The sequence below is a fragment of the Stegastes partitus genome, unplaced genomic scaffold (genome assembly GCF_000690725.1).
Source record: "Stegastes partitus isolate 25-593 unplaced genomic scaffold, Stegastes_partitus-1.0.2 Scaffold148, whole genome shotgun sequence".
Classification (NCBI taxonomy): domain Eukaryota; kingdom Metazoa; phylum Chordata; class Actinopteri; family Pomacentridae; genus Stegastes; species Stegastes partitus.
Window position 1 is genome coordinate 682,661 of NW_007577879.1, and position 18,298 is coordinate 700,958.

Below are 18,298 nucleotides of genomic sequence, written 5' to 3' on the forward strand. Positions count from 1 at the left end.
AAAAAAGGTGTCTTGTTTTTCTCACATTGCAGCAGCTGAATCCCTGGAAGGTTTGACTTTTATCCACATATTGACGTCTTTGGTAGAGAGAATTTAACCAAAAAAAAAAAGAAAAAAAAAGCTGCATGTGTAAGTTGAAGGTTCTTACAGCGGCAGTGATTCCTCCATCTTTACGACTGGGATGACATGAGGTGAGCATGTTTGGGAGATTGCAGAGGCTTTGCGTGCGGCGCTCAAACATTTGTGTGGGTTTGTGTTTACCTTGGTGTGGGTACGTGTTTGCTTGTGTGAGTCAGTGCACGTGTGCATATGTGAGCGTGATCACTCCCAAGGCACTCACTGTCTGCTCAATAACTCACATGGTAAGGCAGGACCTAATAGACCCGAGCTTAATATCAGCTAAGGCTTATAGCCGACTACCTGCTGTTTGACGGGAGGAAGCAAGAGAGAGAGAGGGAGGGAGAGAGTGGATTGGTAGAGGCAGCGATAAGGGTTGAGGGAGAAAATGAATAGGAAAATAAATGAAAAGAGAAAAAGCTAAATCAAAAGAGCAAAGCTGAGCAAAAGTTACGGAGCGAGACACTAGGAAAGAGTAATTGTGGGAGAAAAGCAAAGGAGTCAAAAAAACAGCAGTAGGGCAGCAAATGAGGCTTCTTAAACATGCCGGACTGTGAGAAAGTAGTCAGACATCACATACGGATGCAGTTAAATTATGCGGAAGAGCAGAAAATATGCACAAAACTCGTGCCGCAAGGAATGTTCAGCTCAGATCAGGTTAAATCTGCACAACAACATCTGTATTTAACATTGAATTACCGCAATCCTCCCTCTTTTTTCCTTTTGTTCGGAGATGGGGGTCACCAAATTGGGGTCGCTCTCTCTTGGAAAATATAAAATAAAAGTGTAATTACACATAATATCCGTAGTCAGTCAACCAGCCGGATATGTGTGTGTCGCCATTAAGTCTTGACACAAGCAGGCATTTGATTCCCCAACCCCTCGTGGTATTTCTCTCTGCAAGGCCATTAATCCTGGTGTCTTTATTGTGCGGTTTTCTTGCATTTATCTATTTGTTTGCTTCTTTATCCGTCTGCATTCCATTCAGAGGATCTGTGGCTAATGTCCTCTTGACGTTCTCAGCTCAGGAAAGTGTGCTAATGGAATCTGAACGACTTCGCACTGAATCGCAACCCTAAAGAAACATTTGAAATGTATTGAGACGCAGGAGAAGTGAATAATCCGACTGACAGATGTCCTCGTTTACATGCGAGCACATTCTGTTCCTTATGTTTGAAAAAAAAAGCTTTGCCCATCGGTCGTAATTTGCCACATCGGTGGGTTCTTTGCTGTTGTTTTTCTGGTTGTTTTTTTTTCTTTTTAGAGTAGCCATAGCAAGATGAATGGCCAATTTGAGCAGGTATTTTTCACAAAAATAAGCAATAAAGCATCCGTATGATCCGATATCTGGCGAGCCGACATGTTCTCCAAATACAGCCGCCCCTCCCAGAGAATAGTCCGCCGTGGCACCAAAGTTTTCGACCGCGCGGCGACCGTCGGGCGTACGCCAGGATACATTAAACATATCGGATGTTGAAGTGCTTTTCAGTCATTGTCACAGTAATTCAGCTCTTCAGAAAACACAGTCAGACGAGCGGAGAGGAAGAGAAAGGGAACTGTTGGACCAAAACACTTCAATCTTAGTTCCACCAGTCGACAAAACATACTTTATCCGAGCTGCGCTGTAAACGATTGAGTGATGTATTCACGAGAACAATACGGCGATTAGTTAAAAAAAAAAGGGATGTATCGCACAAGTGTAGCTTAAATGATACAATGAATCCCCAAATGCTCGCTTACATTTAAGTGTTTAAATAAATTTAACCATCTCACTTAGCCTATAAAGCTATTTTTTTGTAGACTTGAGGCCTGAAGTTTTTGTGTTATGGTGGATCAGTGGTGCTCTGGTTTATGCACAGACCTCGACATGCAGGTTAATCAGGTTGGGCGACCCTAATTTGGCCACATGCAAGCGTAAATGGTTGCATGTGATTGACTGACTAAATTAGAAAGTAATATCTTCATGGCGGAGACGAAGAAAATAACCACCTCATATGGGCAGAAATTCATGACTAGCACGTTTAGACGCTGTTTGGCCAATTTGTCATTAAAATGAAAGCGTATTTTCCATTAATTAAGTAGCCTCTTCATTTGTCCGGCTGAAATTAATACACAGGGAATCTGACAGCGTACTTAATTTACCCTGCATGGTTTGTTTTTTTGTTTTTTTTTGTAAACTCACCCTCTCTGAAGCCTTAACCTTGAGGAGTCATGCATTTCTGCTTCACATAAATTAACAAATTTCGTGTGTTTAAATAGCTCGGCTGGCGACGGCGCTCTGCGGGCGCGCTCGACTGATAAAAAATCCCTTGCATGCGCGGCAGCCCGCGAATCAATAGCAAACTGGAGGGTGAAAAATGAGAATATACAGCATAAGTCATCAAACGCTCAGCCTCACATTGTGATGGAGTCGCCTCGAAGGGTGCAGCTAACAAAGCCGGCGCTCCAAAATGGTTCGACACTTTCGCTGAGCTGCGCCGGGTAACTCGTGGGCCAGTTTTAAATCTGGAATTAGATGTTTTTAGTGTGGATTAATGAACTTCCACCGCAGCGGTGAACTGGAGGGGTGGCAACACTTATAATTTTTTGCTATCCCCTCTGGACAACTATCTGTCTTAACTCCTTCCCTTCCCCATCCTTCTCTCTCCATCACTCTGCCCTGCTTTCCCAAGATTGTTGCCTTGTGCTATAAATTTACTCGTCATAAATTATTCATAAATATCAATTCATAAATAGCAGGCAGTTCCAAGCCATTTTTCAGTTTTATTCAACCAAATGAAATTTGCTACATTGAGATTTCGCCCACACTCACTTCTGCAAGGCCATACTATAAAGCAGTTAATTTCCACTCCTGTGATGTGATTTCCTGAGCCTGCCTTTCAAGATGGAGACTACAAAAAAAAAAAAAAAAACAGCTCTGCTTCAGTTAGTTATATCCCATTGATAGACAGAATACCAGATAACATAATAACGTTTAATCATGCCTTCATGTCAGTCATATTACCTTGTAATTACACCGTAAAATAAAGGAATACAAAGACCGCCTTGCTATCTCGGCCCATTACTGCTGATCAAATACGAGATGATAGCACTGAGGGAAAATTGTGATGGGACTCATAAAAGTCCTTTGTATATCTTTTATGTATCTGGATGGCACAAAATATAGCAGGCCGTGATAAAAGCGCTCCCTCTTTAGTAATGGTTGCACACCGTTTGTATGCGGAGACACAAGAAACCCATAGACGCTAATTCATGTGCATCAAGGTCTGCTGTCTGAGTTTCACAGCTAGTTTTAGTCTTTGTGCTTGTTTTATTGAGCAAAGACTCCCCGTTGTGAATTCCTCAGTCCAGAATCACCATCCTGGCAGCGGCGTAAAATCTGAAATGCTAGTTGTCGTTATTTTTATTTATTTATTTTTTCTATTGTCTTTATCAAAAGGACAGATTTGTTGTGTCTTTCGCCTGTTAAATCGTCTCTTTGTCGGAAACGAGACGTCCAAACCGCTCCGTTTTCTTCGCCGAGTAAGAAAAGATGACTTCCGTTATATTCTGTCCTCTAATCGAACGCTAGCTGCGCTTTTTTCGGGGTGAGTCTGTCAAAAAACAACAAAAAAAAGAAAGAATTTTTAACCGCTGCTTAGGCTTCCTTGTAAAACCGCATGGTGCCTCTGTTTGAGCAAATAAGAGGGGAGGCTGAGAGAGAAAGGATGAAGTTTGTTTGGATGGGTCGACACAAACGGGAGGAGGTTTGTATCAAGTGAGAAAAGTGCAAGTGGAATAATAAAGTGGGAAAGCTACGGCTCTAATCAGTTCCACAGCTAGCTGGCCCGCGTGCCCCCTCACTCTGCATTACCAAGCTTCATCTCTATGGTAATGCTTCTGGCCACCAGGGTTCATTTCCACAATTTCCTTAGGCAGGCCAACAGAGATATCAAGGTACAAAAAAAAAAAAAAGTCTATGCGCACTCACATTGTATTTCAATTGTATACATGACTCAGGGGAATGAAAGTGAGGTTGAGTGGTTATGCGTTGGACTGTGTGCGAGAGAGCCAGATCGGCTAATGGCGAGGGAGAGTGACAAAAACAACGTGTAATGCAATACTGTAAAACAAGCAACATAACATAATAAAACACTTCTCGCCGCCTTCCTACTCAACATATGTAGGCGCCGGGCGATGCGTCTCTGCAAACACGTACGTCTGCACCTGCTGGTATAGCGACACATGCACACACGCCGTCGCTGGTGTACACAAACAAACTGCTTTTCTCTCCATTAGAGCCTGTTTCATTCACGGCATCAACTCCCCGCCCTAATCAATATTGGCCATGACAAGTCACCAGATCTCCTCCTCTCAGTGGAATCGTTTATCAACCGAGCTGAGGCTGCAGCTGTAATAAGAGATTGTAACACAACTCTCAAGGTAAACACCGCTGATTGTTTTATTACACTATGAATTAGCCTTTTTTTTTTTATAATGCTGCCCTCCAATAACTCTTTAATACCTCATCTGGGGGGGGCCCCCGTGCCCAGGGTGACGCTGGGTGCTCCATCTCGGTTATGACTCATCTGATTGGGCCCTGCTCGCACCGGGCGTTTATTCAAATAACAGATATTACAGCTGTTAAGCGTGTTACACGCAATTGGATCGGCTACACACCCAGCTCTCGTAAATCTTTGATTGTGCAAATTTGGTGGATGGCTCTCAAGGGTAAGTGTGGCAACATTTTCAGGGGGGAAACGACGAGAGGAGGGTTGATTGATACCTCGGGATGACACATTAAATGTTTAATTTGGGGGGTTATGTGATGTAGTGATATCGTTTAGCAATGACTTCAAATTTGAAACTTTGGACTTCCTCCGGCTTCTTTATAGTTTATATGACTGTCCACGGGAGGTTATGTTGGATTACTGTATGAGGAGAAATATTGTTTTTTGGAGAGACGAATGAAACTGAGGAACAGATGTCTGGGCTAATCAAGTACAAATTGTTCACTCTGGATACCACCGGAGTTATAGTCGGCGAATATGTTTTGTATGTTTTCTACAGACTCTGTATTCAAGCTTAAGTGAGCAGTCTAAATGCTGTATTTAGTTCTCCTTCTCTTTTTTTTTTTCTTTGCATATTGTCATATTGTATATTATTTGTGCTTAGAGACAACTGTTTTGAACAAGAACCTTTTTTTTTCTTTTGTCTGCGCTGCCTTTTGTTGCACACTTCTCTTTCAAACACTGGGTAATTATCCCATTTCGGGCTGAATCCAAACAGCATGGCAACCATAGAAACTTAAAAAAACATGCTGTGTCATGGTGAGTGTCAAATTTTCTGTCTGTTTTTAGACTCTTTTGTGTGTGCGTGGAGACGACTGGGAGGAGACCACTGATGCGTGCGCGCCACATGGGCATCGCTCGTATTGTCCACTTGCAGCTGCATCATGGTGTATTTTAAAACCTGTCAAATCCTTCAGAAGACATTGTTGTTGTTGTTTTTCCGTCTTGGAAAATGAAGCAAGAAAATAACACTGTAAATGGCCTTTTTTTCATAATTTGTCATTGCAGCCTTTGCCAACAGTGTTTGGCGAAAGCTGCGCGAGTGTTTCTGCAGCTTTTATTAGCTGCTTTTCTTCTACTTCCAATAATGTCAAAAGCAGAAACAAGACCCGGTGAAGGGCTTGCTGCTCCTATAAGACACTTTTTTTTTAGTGTAAAAGATTGACATTGCTCAAAAAAAAGTGTTCCTTTTGTCAAGCCGGGGAGACGTTCTCTCCCTCTATATGTCAGGTGAAGGTATTTTCTTCCTTCCTCCTGGTCTTTGTGCATCCACTCTGACATCCTCTCAGCCTACCCGGTGTGCTGCAGCCCTACTCGTCTTCAGCCTCCATAAATTCTCCAATAGAACCGTCTTCCTGTCTGCGCTGCACTGGCACCCAGTGGCTGTTCACCTGCAGGTCCGGAGCACTGCTGTTAGTCTACGATGTAATACAGACTCTTTTCTCTGCTGGTGTCCCAGCGGAGTGGTAATCTTTTCCACCTCAATCACAACTGCAATCGCTTCCTATCGACACATTGTGAAGACTCTCTCCCGTGAACTCCAGCTCGGCGCCCAACTGACCCACCAGCTTTTTTTAATTCTTTTTTTTTTTTTCTCCAAACGCACACACACAATACTTCTGTTGGTGTTGTTATTGTGCGGTTTAATTATAATGTGCGAACATGTTTATTAATTGGGACATAATTGATCTTGTTTTATGCATTTTTTAATATTATATTTATTTATTTAGCGCTTCCGTTCCAGTATATTAAAGTATAATCTCTTGCAGTTTGCACATAAAGTGCAGCGACGTGAACATAAAGACTTTGAATCCTGGACCTATACCATTAGCCCTTTTTCTTTGACACAGAGACAGAGCAGCCTCTAGTGGTAAAGCTAATGATTGTGCATTGTCTCCTTCTCCTTACCATACTGTACAGATAGCCATTTATTGATTATTACAGTACAGAGTTCAGACTACACCAACACAGTGTATTAACTGCTCTACTCCACTGTTGTTGTTGTATTCAGTGAAGTGTGGCAGGATGCAGGTCGGCTTTATATCGTCTGATCGGACTGTGAAAAAGTTTTTAAAAAAGAAGAAAAAAAAAAGCGCGCTTGAGTAGTAAAAAGGAATAGATTGAAAATTACGTGCATTGATCCTCTATGTGCAGCAACACTGGTTCACAATCGCCGCCTCTTATCTGCTGTAATGAAGTTTTAAAAACCTATTCTGGCTGTTTTAAAAGCTGTGAGCCTAATTTCACCCGTACTCTGAACTGTAGCCTAACTCAGACGTCGGTTTGACTTTACATAATTTAATTGGTGGTTCTGTCAAAGCAGTTTTAGAGTTTCTGGTCGAGCTTTTTTCTTTTTTTTTTGACTTACCATCTTAATTGCTGCGATATGCCTTGATGTGGACTCTTCTCAGCACAACTTAACATGCGTTTTACACACAACTCCAGTTTGAAGGCAGTGATCTAAACCGTGCATTCAAATATCCATCCATCCTTCCATTATCTATACACCGCTTAATCCTCACTAGGGTCGTGGGGGGCTGGAGTCTATCCCAGCTGACTTAGGATGAAGGCAGGGGACACCCTGGACAGGTCACCAGTCTATCACAGGGCTACACTTAGAGACAGACAACCAAGCACACTCACATTCACACCTACGGACAATTTAGAATCACCAATTAACCTCAACATGTTTGTTGGACCTTGTGGGAGGAAGCCGGAGAACCTGGAGAGAACCAACGCCGCACGGGGAGAACATGGAGACTCCACGCAGAAAGATTCCGGTGCCCCCACCGGGACGCGAACCGGCAACAGTGCTACCAACTGCGCCACCTTGCAGCCCGCATTCAAATATAACCACTGACATTACTATTCAGTCGGTGTCCCATACGTGCCTATGCGATTTTAAAGTGTTACTTCCTCGTTCGGCTGTGACCCAAAAAGGTCGCACATGCTCAATTAGCAGCTGAGCCAGAACAGAGACTCTGATAATCGCAATATAGCCTTTGTAAGCTTGGCACCGAGGATTCGTATGTATATTCAATACTCATTTCGTCGGGGAATTAGTGAGTCTTTGTTAGTGCTTGCATCAGTCCACAAAAGGCAGTTTCTAAATGAGTGGAAAAGAGCATCCTGCTTGGCTTACAATTTGCTGAAACAGTCAGGTTTCCTCATTGTTAGAGGAGCCGTTCGATGCCAGGTTCAGTCGTCTCTGGGACCCACTTTATGGACGTAAGTGTTATTCATGCTCTGAAACAATGGTCTGGCCGCCTCGTAGCTGTTTATAAAAGTGGATTTTTTAAATTCCACAATGTGCCTCTTGAAACCTACAAAGCTGATCTACAAGGAGGCTTTTCTAAAGTATGAAGCCAAAAGTCCATATGATCATTATTGGTGTTTTCTTGCTCCTGATGAGCGAGTTAACCTCCAATTCTGGCAGATTGGTCGCAACTGTCGAACAGCGTGAAAGAAACAAGAAAGAGAAAGGGGCCTAATGACAACTGTAGCTTTTACAGTGACGCACATATGTCACTGAGACGAATCTCGCACCATCAGTCGATGTGAAATGACAGTGCGGCTGAATGCGGTCTGATGCTTCTGATTAGCGTTGCGGCGTGGGGAGGAAGTCTCTACATGGATGTTCCCTCTAAACAGCTCGAGAGCCAATTACCTCCAACAATGTTTTGATAAGCACCACTCAGTATCAGTTACACAGCCGCAGATTCTCAAACATATGCTCCGACGCACTTGTTCTCTACAAAACGTACACACGGGCGGCTGAAATTAATGCAGACGGCTCTCATAGCTATTATCAACTCAGATAGACGGATGCATCAGAGAGAGGCGGAAAAATAAATAAAAAAAACAACATACATCCATTAGCTATACCCGCTTATCCTGTAGTGGGTCGCGCGGAGGTAAAAAAAAAACAAAACATTTTCCCAAATTGACTTGTAGATAGCTCTCATCTTTGCCTATCAGCGGAGTGTGTTTTGGGAGAACAGAGCAAGGTGTAGATGGAAGAGTGATGAGGTGGAAGGGATGCAGGGAGCAAACCAGAAGGGTTTACCACAGGGGACGAGGCTGAGCAAACAAGTTGAAGACTGAGAAATACTGGCATTGACACCTGGCTGTGAAATCTATTTATATATATAGATATATCTATGTATAAAGGCTGTTTGCATATGAGACCTGAGCTTCAGAGTGATTCAATAATCAGATGTAGCTTCACTGTGATTGAATTGAAACGATAGAAGGTGAGAGACGGAGAGGAGAGCTTTCATATATATGCATGAACCAGCCTTAAATATTTGTATTCATCCCGGCAGATGTAATTTTTCTACACACTGGATGGTGGAGCTTCGTTTTTTTTGTTTGTTTGTTTGTTTGTTTGTTTGTTTGTTTTTTCTGGAGATTCTCATTCAAATGGGAAGAGTTCTCCACTTGTAGACTCAAGTGGTAGGGATAGGAGGCCCGTTTGGCCAGGAGGGAGCCCGGTGTCCGCTGCCCGTAATGAACACACATGGGTGCTGAATGAAACATGAGTAAATATACAAGTTTGCTGGCATTTCCGCTACCAGCCAGGTCTCACATATGTGGTCCGCGAGGGTTGTTAAGAGTGGTGGGTCTGGGTTTGTGTGTGTGTGTCAAGTAAAGCTTTAGCTGGTGGGATAACGAGCTGGAGACCTGGTGTGGATGGAAACCCAGGAGGAGGTCTTAATATAGAACAGCTAAGTGTGTTTTTTTTTTTTAAAGAATAAATATAAAAACCGATCACAGAAAGTATTAGAGCTGATAAAATGGCATAAGCAGAAAATATACCTTGTCGACGCAGATGTTATAATGTAGTAATAACAATGTAATAACAATGTAATAAAGCAGAGTAAACATGCCCGCTCATGATTGATATTTTGTTATGTCATTACAGGAACAAGCTAAATATAATTAATAATGATAAGCAGAAAATCTACCTTGTCGACGCAGATGTTATAATGTAGTAATAACAATGTAATAACAATGTAATAAAGCAGAGTAAGCATGCCCGCTAATGATTGATTGATATTTTGTCATATCATTACAGGAACAAGCTAAGTATAATTAATAATAATTATTATTAAAGGCTGTATTCCTCACATGTCAGTTGCAGGGATGTGATATTGTGCGTCCTGATTTACTGTCACTGCTCACTGGGAAGCCTAACAGAACGGAGCCATCATCAGTGTAATTAATTACATCTGTGCTTTCCTCTCTACAGTATGACCAAAAAAAAAACAAAAAAAGATCCATTAACTGAATTATTGTGATAATTCTCGCAGCAGACCGCCTGCTGTTTTCGCCAAAGAACAGTGATTTTATTTTATTATTTAATTCAGCGAGTTGTTGTTAAACACATTAAAAACACGCTGTGCTTTGTTTAAAGATGCGCATCGGATGTAAGATTTTTGCCATTTTGCCATAAACAGTACGAACCTAAAGAACCAAAATTTCAGATCGTGCAGTTCGTGGTTGGTAATGAGCCTTCTGAAAATAGAGCTTGACGCTTTGCAGTCAGATCGGTTAGTTAGGCTGTATTTTTGGTTAAAAGCAAATGGTTCACTTTTGGAATGAAATGTAAAGTTTTAGTTTTACATCAACACATTCGCCCATCTTTAACGCTTATGACAAATATGACAAATTTTCCACAGCGGTTTAAAAAAAGCATGCATTACTAATAGCAGTGATGATGGCTTTGCTCTATTCAAGTTTCCCGTTGAGTCATGACAGAGTGGCCAACACTTGAACGGACTGAAAAAAAGCCAGTGATGTTCCATATGCCTGAAAATAGCTTAAGAATAGAGGCTGTCAGCGAAAACATTGTGGAGGTGAAGGGCAAATACAGCCAGCAGATGCTTTATTACGCAGACGATTAATTTATCTTCAGTCTGTTTAATATAGTATAGAACAAATATCCACCTGGGGAGGGGAACTCACCGTCACTGCTGCTCCTCACTACAACTGCAGGCGTTTCGACTTAAGAGTAGAGCTCCAACAACTAATTGATTACTGTTAAATCAAATTAAATTGATTCTAAGTCAAATCAATCAAATCAAGGTTATTGTCATGTTGCTGTACATACACAGTAGTACAGGCAAGATGAGAGAGCGTTTCTTCAGGATTATTCAACCAGCAAGTTTCCTCCTCTTCCGTTTATGCTCGCACCGTTTGCGCTTCCTTCTCTCTCGGGTAACTGCCGGCGTAGTCTGTGATCGGACTCCATGTTGGCGGAAATCACAACCAATCGCCGCAATTCCAGCGCCGTTCGCTGTCCTGACGCCCAGCAAAGTCTCCCAAGTTTTGCAGAATGAACGTCTGGGATAAACAAAACACTCAAAACAGTCACTTTTGTTGTCTCCTGAAGGGGGCGCTGCATCTATGCGCGCTGCCATCACTGTGGCAATAAGTCATTGAATTTGAATATTTTCTAATTTTCTTTCTCCTCTATACCAGTAAACTAAATATTGTTTGGGTTGTGGACAAAAAAGTCATTTAAGGAAGTAACTTCGGATCAACATTTTCCACCATTCACCAATCATTTAATCAAGAAAATAATTGAAAACATTAGTTAGTCGCAGCTCTACTTGAGATGCGGAGAAGCACAGATGTAAGCAACTTAATCAGGGCTCTATCCTATTTCCGTTTCAGTGATATCAGCGAGACAGTATATACGTCAGCATGTCTACTCTCCCGGAGCACCTAAGGAGCCATAATTAATGTTATTAGTGGCGAGTGTGTCATAAAAGTCACCTTGAGAAAGTTCCGTTACAACTTTCGCTGCTTGTTAAGCGTGAGCTTGTTAAGCCGAGGAAATGTTGTCAGTTTATAAAAAGGTCAGTTTTCACTCCGCCGGTAAGATAAGTTAGCCGCGGCGACGGCTCGGCGACTGGAGCCATTTGCGGAAGATGGAGATGATCTTTCTTAAAAGACAAGCAACTGGCTCATCTTGTTAAGCACATTGGTTTGTTTGGGTTGTGGCATTGGAGATAAATGGATCTTCTTGTAATGAGCTGTCAGTAGAATAAATGCTTCAAATTCCCCCTACTGCAACACACACACTCACACACATGAACACAGTCCAGGGAACTGCAGTCTCAACAAAACCAAATAGACAATCTTCAGGTTTGACATTTTGACTGTTCCGATTTTGCCGTCTCACTGCTTAACCTCTGCAGAAAGGGACGGATGCCAGAATCTTCCCTCGTAGGTCGTACAGTAAATCTGTCCCATGTGTCCCTTTTGTTGTTTTTTTTTACTCATGGGTAGAAGAATAATAACAAGAAGGCTAAGGTTAAGAACGTTTAACGATTCTACATTCAGGGAGGTGCCGCATGGACCCGAGGCGCTGGTCTTTGGATGCTCTTTATCCTCCAAATTGAGTCAGTTTTTAGTTTTGCTTTGAACAACTCCGTGGTGAACGATGGCAAACCACATGCTATACGTCTTTCAAACCCCTTAACGTGAATGCACACGTAGCGAGCAAAGTGGTTAAAGAAAAGGAACTCCTTGCAGAGTGTCAAGGGCAAGTCCACATCTGGGCTCGAAAATCCATAAAGCTACATATCGTCTTGGTCCACACACCTCTAAAGGTTCTCTGAGCCACAGCGTGAAGCCGGCTGATTTAGTTTAGCAATCAATATGTTTTCTGTGAGCGTAAGCCACGGTAATCTTTTTACAGCACCTCTCCTCTCCCCCTTTCCTCTCATCCTCTGCCCTTGAGTCGATCCCCTCCACCCCTCCATTGTACCTCTAAGGCCGTGATTGCGTCTAACAGCCACTGCGGTTACACAGAGAAACCGAAAGAGAGAGAAACAGGATGAAAAATTGATATCAAGAATAGGGGAAGCTACCCCCCCTCAAGTCTCCATGGCACAAGTTCTGTGCTGTGAGACTTGGTCCCATAAAAGTGGATTATGGGAAATAGGTTTCTGCTGCTTGCAGGGCTCTCAGAATGCAGCAAGACAACCCATCTTTTTGACAGGAAATGAACTGCAGCTCCTTCGCTTCAACCAGAGCAGCTGAGCAAAAACGCAGCTCAACACACGCTGCATATCTCTGTGCTTGTAGGACTGCAGCTATTTATTTTGCAAGTGATTTCTCCGCTGATATCACGGAGGTGCAAATAGAGCGAAAAATGAAATCGGAAAACATGTTTAAAGCCTATGCGCTATTCAAACGTATCAGCGTTTATGGGAGTTCTTTGTTGCCTTTTGCTCTGGTGCAGAATGTCCTTCTTCATCTTCTACCCTTCCCAAATTCACAGCTTCTTTGTCATGACCATCCTTTCATGTACTTATCATCTCCTGCAGGGAGAAAGAAAGAGATTCCAAGAGGTCTGTTCTTATCTTTGCCTGCAGCTCTCTATTCTGCCCCCATTCTGTTGGGGGGACACGACTGTTTTATTTATTGGGCTGCCAAGCATCGTACAGACAAATACATGCACATGGGCGATGAAAGAAGTAGCCCCGTCCTCTAGTTTAAGTAAAAGTACTAAAACTCTAAAAGTACTCTGTTACAAGTAGAAGTCCTGCATTAAAAATGTTACTGTGCTGATTTTTTTTTCTCTCCATTGATTGATTGATTGTGAAAATGGTGGGAAATACTATTTAAAGTGTCCTAAAGAGTCATCAGAATAGTGCTATTAAAAGACCATTAATTGACAGCTGCACTAGCAACTGTTGGGTAGTTTAAATTACTAACTAATAACAAAAAAAATCCTATTTTAGAAGTTAGTAATGCTTTATGTACCAAAAAAAGCTTTAAATGGTACCATAGTTTACACAATGGACATCATGCTGTTTTCAAAAAGTCTTAAAGTCAGATATTGAGTCAGTAAACTTATTAGGAAAGGGTTTACGGAGGTCAGGGTCCTCGCTAGGATTATTTGACATTGTACGAGGGGAGGGTCTTAGCAGATGCTGCTCACTGTTAGCGGCAAATACGCTACCGAATAAGTGAATAGCAGCGTTAGCAGCGAAGGTAGAGAAACTGCGTCGGCGCTTGCTGTTAAATATTTTCCCACTACATACCCTCGAAAACAGCGTAACGGCCCAATTTGCAGCATAACGACCCATTTTAACAGCGTAACGGGCCGTAACGCTGTTATAACGTTGGCGAGAACCGTGGAGGTAACACATCAAAGGTGAAGTGGGGTCATTTTCTGATAGACTTCTATACAATTGGACATATTCTAGCAACCACAGGAGTCGCCCCCTGCTGGTTGTTGGATAAAATGTAGGTTTAAGGCACTTAGCTAATTCTTTCAGACCCTAAAGTAAAGTCTATCTTGTGGAGACTCAAGTACCTCAGAACTGCACTTAAGTAAATGTACTTCTTCTTAATACCCACACACTTTTTCTCCTTTGTGTCCAGACTAACGTCATATGCGCGGCCAGTGAGGAACCCTTTAATCGTATTACTCCTGAATAGGTTTTGATTGCTATAATTGACTGCAAGAAATGCAAAACAAAACGTGCACCGTGTTGCGCTTTAAGGTTAAATTTAATTTCCACGTACGAGCCACCGGTGAACCCAACACCTTCCTCCTAACCTCGGTGAAACAGAGGGGACTGTAAAAAACATCAGCACATAAAACATTATCATAGAAAAACTTCCAAGGCAGAAAAACAGTAAAATCTCCAAATCCCTGTCTCTGAATGATGCAGGAGGCCAGCAGCTGGACGGGGCACCGGAACATGCCAGGATTGCAGATATTTATTCTGAACTGCTGTCGAGTTGTTTTCATGGAGTTCAGGATTTGTAGCTGCTCCCCTGACTGTTAAATACGACATTTAGATTCTTTTCTGAGATACCTGTAGAAGTGCAGCTATGATACTTTGTTTTCTCTTTCTTTCTTTCTTTCTTTCTTTCTTTCTTTCTTTCTTTCTTTCTTTCTTTCCTTTTCAGGGACAACAACTTCATTAAGGACTTTCCCCAGCTAGCCGACGGTCTCATGGTCATCCCCCTGCCGGTAGAGGAACAATGTCGAGGGGTTTTGTCAGAACCGCTGCCCAACCTGCAGCTCCTCACAGGTGACAGTGTTTGGAGGAAGTTTGGGAACATGTGTTTTCTTTTTCTGTTTCTTTCCTTTGGAGAGCCATTTCATTCATTGCACTTTTCTCCAGCAATAAATCAAACGACTTTCTATCACCCAGTCACAGTCGTTGGCTTTATAATATTTCTAAAAGCCGATTGGAAAACATAGCGCCCGTGTTCATCTTTAACAGATTGTGTCTGTGAAGCGACGTCTCAGTGCGTTGGGTTTTTTTTTGCTGATGCATCGCTTTTCTTCCCCGAAATCCAGCGAAAAGTGCAAGATCGTTTAATATGATGTAATTAGATAGACGACGGGCCGATTCTTGATCATTCTTTAGCGCCTCTGTGGTGGTGAACCCTATACCCAATCTCAAAATGCAGTCACATACCCAAACAGCATATAGGATCTTAGACACGTAAACACTTAACCTACCCACCGTTTCATCCCGTTATCCTTTTACTTTTGCCGGTTCCACCCCATCCTGTGTGGGCCACAGTCAGCCAGACATTTGGCTCGAAACCTGCACCTCCACCTCTGCTCCCTAATCCTTCCATTAGCTAAATTGGCATTTGGTCCACACTGACCCTTGAGATATTTTACTTGGGTTGTGCTTTCACCACAATTGGACACACACACACACACACACACACAGCCATGCACAGAAACTAAATTGCCCTTTTTTTCACTGTGCATGACTGTCTCAGGTGTAAAACGCTTACCAGAGGCGCGAGATCAAAGTTCCCGTAAGCAGTTTATTTATTTATTTATTTATTTTTCTCCTCCCACCTTGCTCTTCACTTCTGTGGCTTTAGTTCTAAACCGGTGTGAAAGTTTGATAATTGAATTGCAGAGAAAGGCAAGATTGCTCCCACTTCTAATGTCAGCAATCCAATTGGAGTTCAAGCGCCACTATATATCACCATTGTTCCGGGAGCAGCTGGGATATGGGCTGTGATAATAAATGATGTTAAGGCAATAAGAGAGGGAGGGGGTACCGATGGCCGCGCAATAAGCTGTACAAATTAAATGATGGATTTAATTCATCTATTCATTTGTTTTGAATTCCAGCCTCTCTTTGTGAAGCTGAGGCTTGTAATTTGTTTCAAATTTGTTGTGTTTTGCTACTTTTCTGGTTTATGCGCCTTTTCAATTTGTTGTTCACATTTTTCTGTCCTTCTTAGGTGATGCCCAGTTCAGCGAGGCGGTGGGCTATCCCATGGTGCAACAGTGGAGAGTACGCAGCAATCTGTACAAAGTCAAACTCAGCTCCATTACCTTATCGGCAGGTCAGTGTCATCATAAACAAACCTCTTCCTTTTACTGTTTTTCTAAATTCCTACATCGTTTTTTATTGATTTTCTGCCAATCTACACAAGTCTGACTGTTTTGTTTGGGTAACTAACTGTGCTTTTGGTAGATTTTGACACCAATCTGACCTAAATATCTATCTTTTGTTACCACCACCTCGCTCTAGGCTTTTCCAAGGTGTTGAAGACGCTGTCGGCGGAGAGCACGCGTGAGGAGCTGCTCACTTTTCTCCAGCAGTACGGCAGCCATTACGTGTCTGAGGCCCTGTACGGCTCCGAGCTCAGCTGCAGCATCTACTTCCCCAGCAAGAAGGCCCAGCAGCAGCTCTGGCTGCAGTACCAGAAAGGTGAGTGACAGGAAGGCCAAAAATGCATATATTCTGAATGCTTAAGGGATGAATAGAGAGGCTATCTCCACCTACAATATATTGGTTTAGGGGGGAGATTTATACAATGTAAAATTCTAAATTTTAACTACATAGGAGAGAGGACTGTGTTTTGAGAAACTGATGGAGCTACTATCAAGAGTAGCTTTAATCTTATCTGCATCAAAGCAGTCAACCTGCCACACATTTATTATAATTTATCAGAAAGGTGGTTACACTTTCTCTGGATACAAACTTAACTATCCATCCGTCCATTATCTACACACCGCTTAATCCTCACTAGGGTCATGGGGGGCTGGAGTCTATCCCAGCTGACTCAGGGTGAAGGCAGGAGACACCCTGGACAGGTCACCAGTCTATCACAGGGCCACACTTATAGACAGACAACCAAGCACACTCACATTCACACCTACAGACAATTTAGAATCACCAATTAACCTCAACATGTTTTTGGACTGTGTGGGAGGAAGCCGGAGAACCCGGAGAGAACCCACGCTGCACGGGGAGAACATGCAAACTCCACGCAGAAAGACGTGAACCGGCGACCTTCTTGCTACAAGGAGGTGCTAACCACTGCTCCACCTTGCAGCCCCAAACTTAACTCGGTTATATTTAAATCCTCCATTTCTCCTTTAATTCACCTTCTGGTTAAAAGCGAGCTGCGTGGATTGAATTAAACATCACAATGACTTAACAGCATCAAATCAGCATCTTGCAGCACTGTTTCATTTAAATATTTCTTTTTTTCTCTGTTTATTTGTGATCCAAAACAGATTTTTTCTTTTCTTTTTTCTGTCAAGCCATTCAGTGTGGCTGATGGGCTCCCGGGTACATACAGTACTCGTTCACCTTGTAGGACAAAAAAGATTTGGGGTAAAGAAGGTCCAAGATTGAACATCCACACCCCCTTAAGTGAGTTTTCAATGCCAGCGTGCTGTATGACAGGGACAGAATCCATGTGTCACACAGGAATGAGATTACATTTCAACCAAATCCTTCAGTAGGTGGTTTTAATGATTAGCATTCATCCAGACTAAAACCCAGTGGTGGAAGAAATACTTTGATCTTCCACTTAATTAAAAGTACCAAGACCACAGTGTAGTAATAGCCTTTTAGAAGTAAAAGTCATTCAATCCAATTTTACTTGAGTAAAAATACAAATGCATTAACCTCTGGATATAAGTGTCAAAAGTGAGGATACTGCTTTTGCAAAATTACCCATTTTAAAATTGTCCTTAAGTTATCGATGCATTTATGTATAGGCATTTTTTGCAGCTACTAAAAATAAAATGTGGATCATTTTTAAATGTAACACTGCTTTATCACACTTATAGAGCCTAATATTGTTGAGTAGTATGATTACAAGAACATATCACGATTTATTTGTTAATAATATGAATTAATAATCTAGATTTTCAAAGTAAATCTTGCTTAAAGCTTTACAGTATTGTAGTGAAGTAAGAGGTGCAATATTTGCCTCTAAAATAAAAATATACCAAGTAAAGCATGAAGTAGCACAAAACAGAAGTTCCTGGACGTTGTACTTAATTGCAGTGCTTGAATATGTTATTATTGTTTTACCACTGTGGCAACAAAAACCATTATACTTGAATAGACATGCACACTGCTTGACCAAACAGAACACACCGAGTCTATCTGGGTCTACAAGAACCCAGTACTAAGAAGGCAACAAGTGCCAAATAAAGTACATAAAACCTGAGAGAAAACAGTTTCAGTCGTATGCTTCAGGCAGTGATGAATGTAAACAAGTATGTTTACTTGTGCTGTAGAAGTTGAGCTGCTAGTATTTGAGTTTATCTGACAGTTTAAAATAGACTATTAGAGGATTAACAAGGCTGCAAGGTGGAGCAG

The 18,298-nt window shown here is 42.1% G+C and overlaps 1 protein-coding gene across 1 annotated transcript in view; it reads left to right on the forward strand.

The window, feature by feature from the left end:
• Positions 1-18,298, forward strand: part of astn2 (astrotactin 2) — a 298,857-nt gene that overhangs the window by 218,943 nt on the left and 61,616 nt on the right. The window contains exons 15-17 of the mRNA XM_008279213.1: positions 14,604-14,728; positions 15,915-16,019; positions 16,208-16,387. Coding sequence (XP_008277435.1) covers positions 14,604-14,728; positions 15,915-16,019; positions 16,208-16,387 — 410 coding nt within the window. The remainder of the gene's footprint in view (positions 1-14,603; positions 14,729-15,914; positions 16,020-16,207; positions 16,388-18,298) is intronic.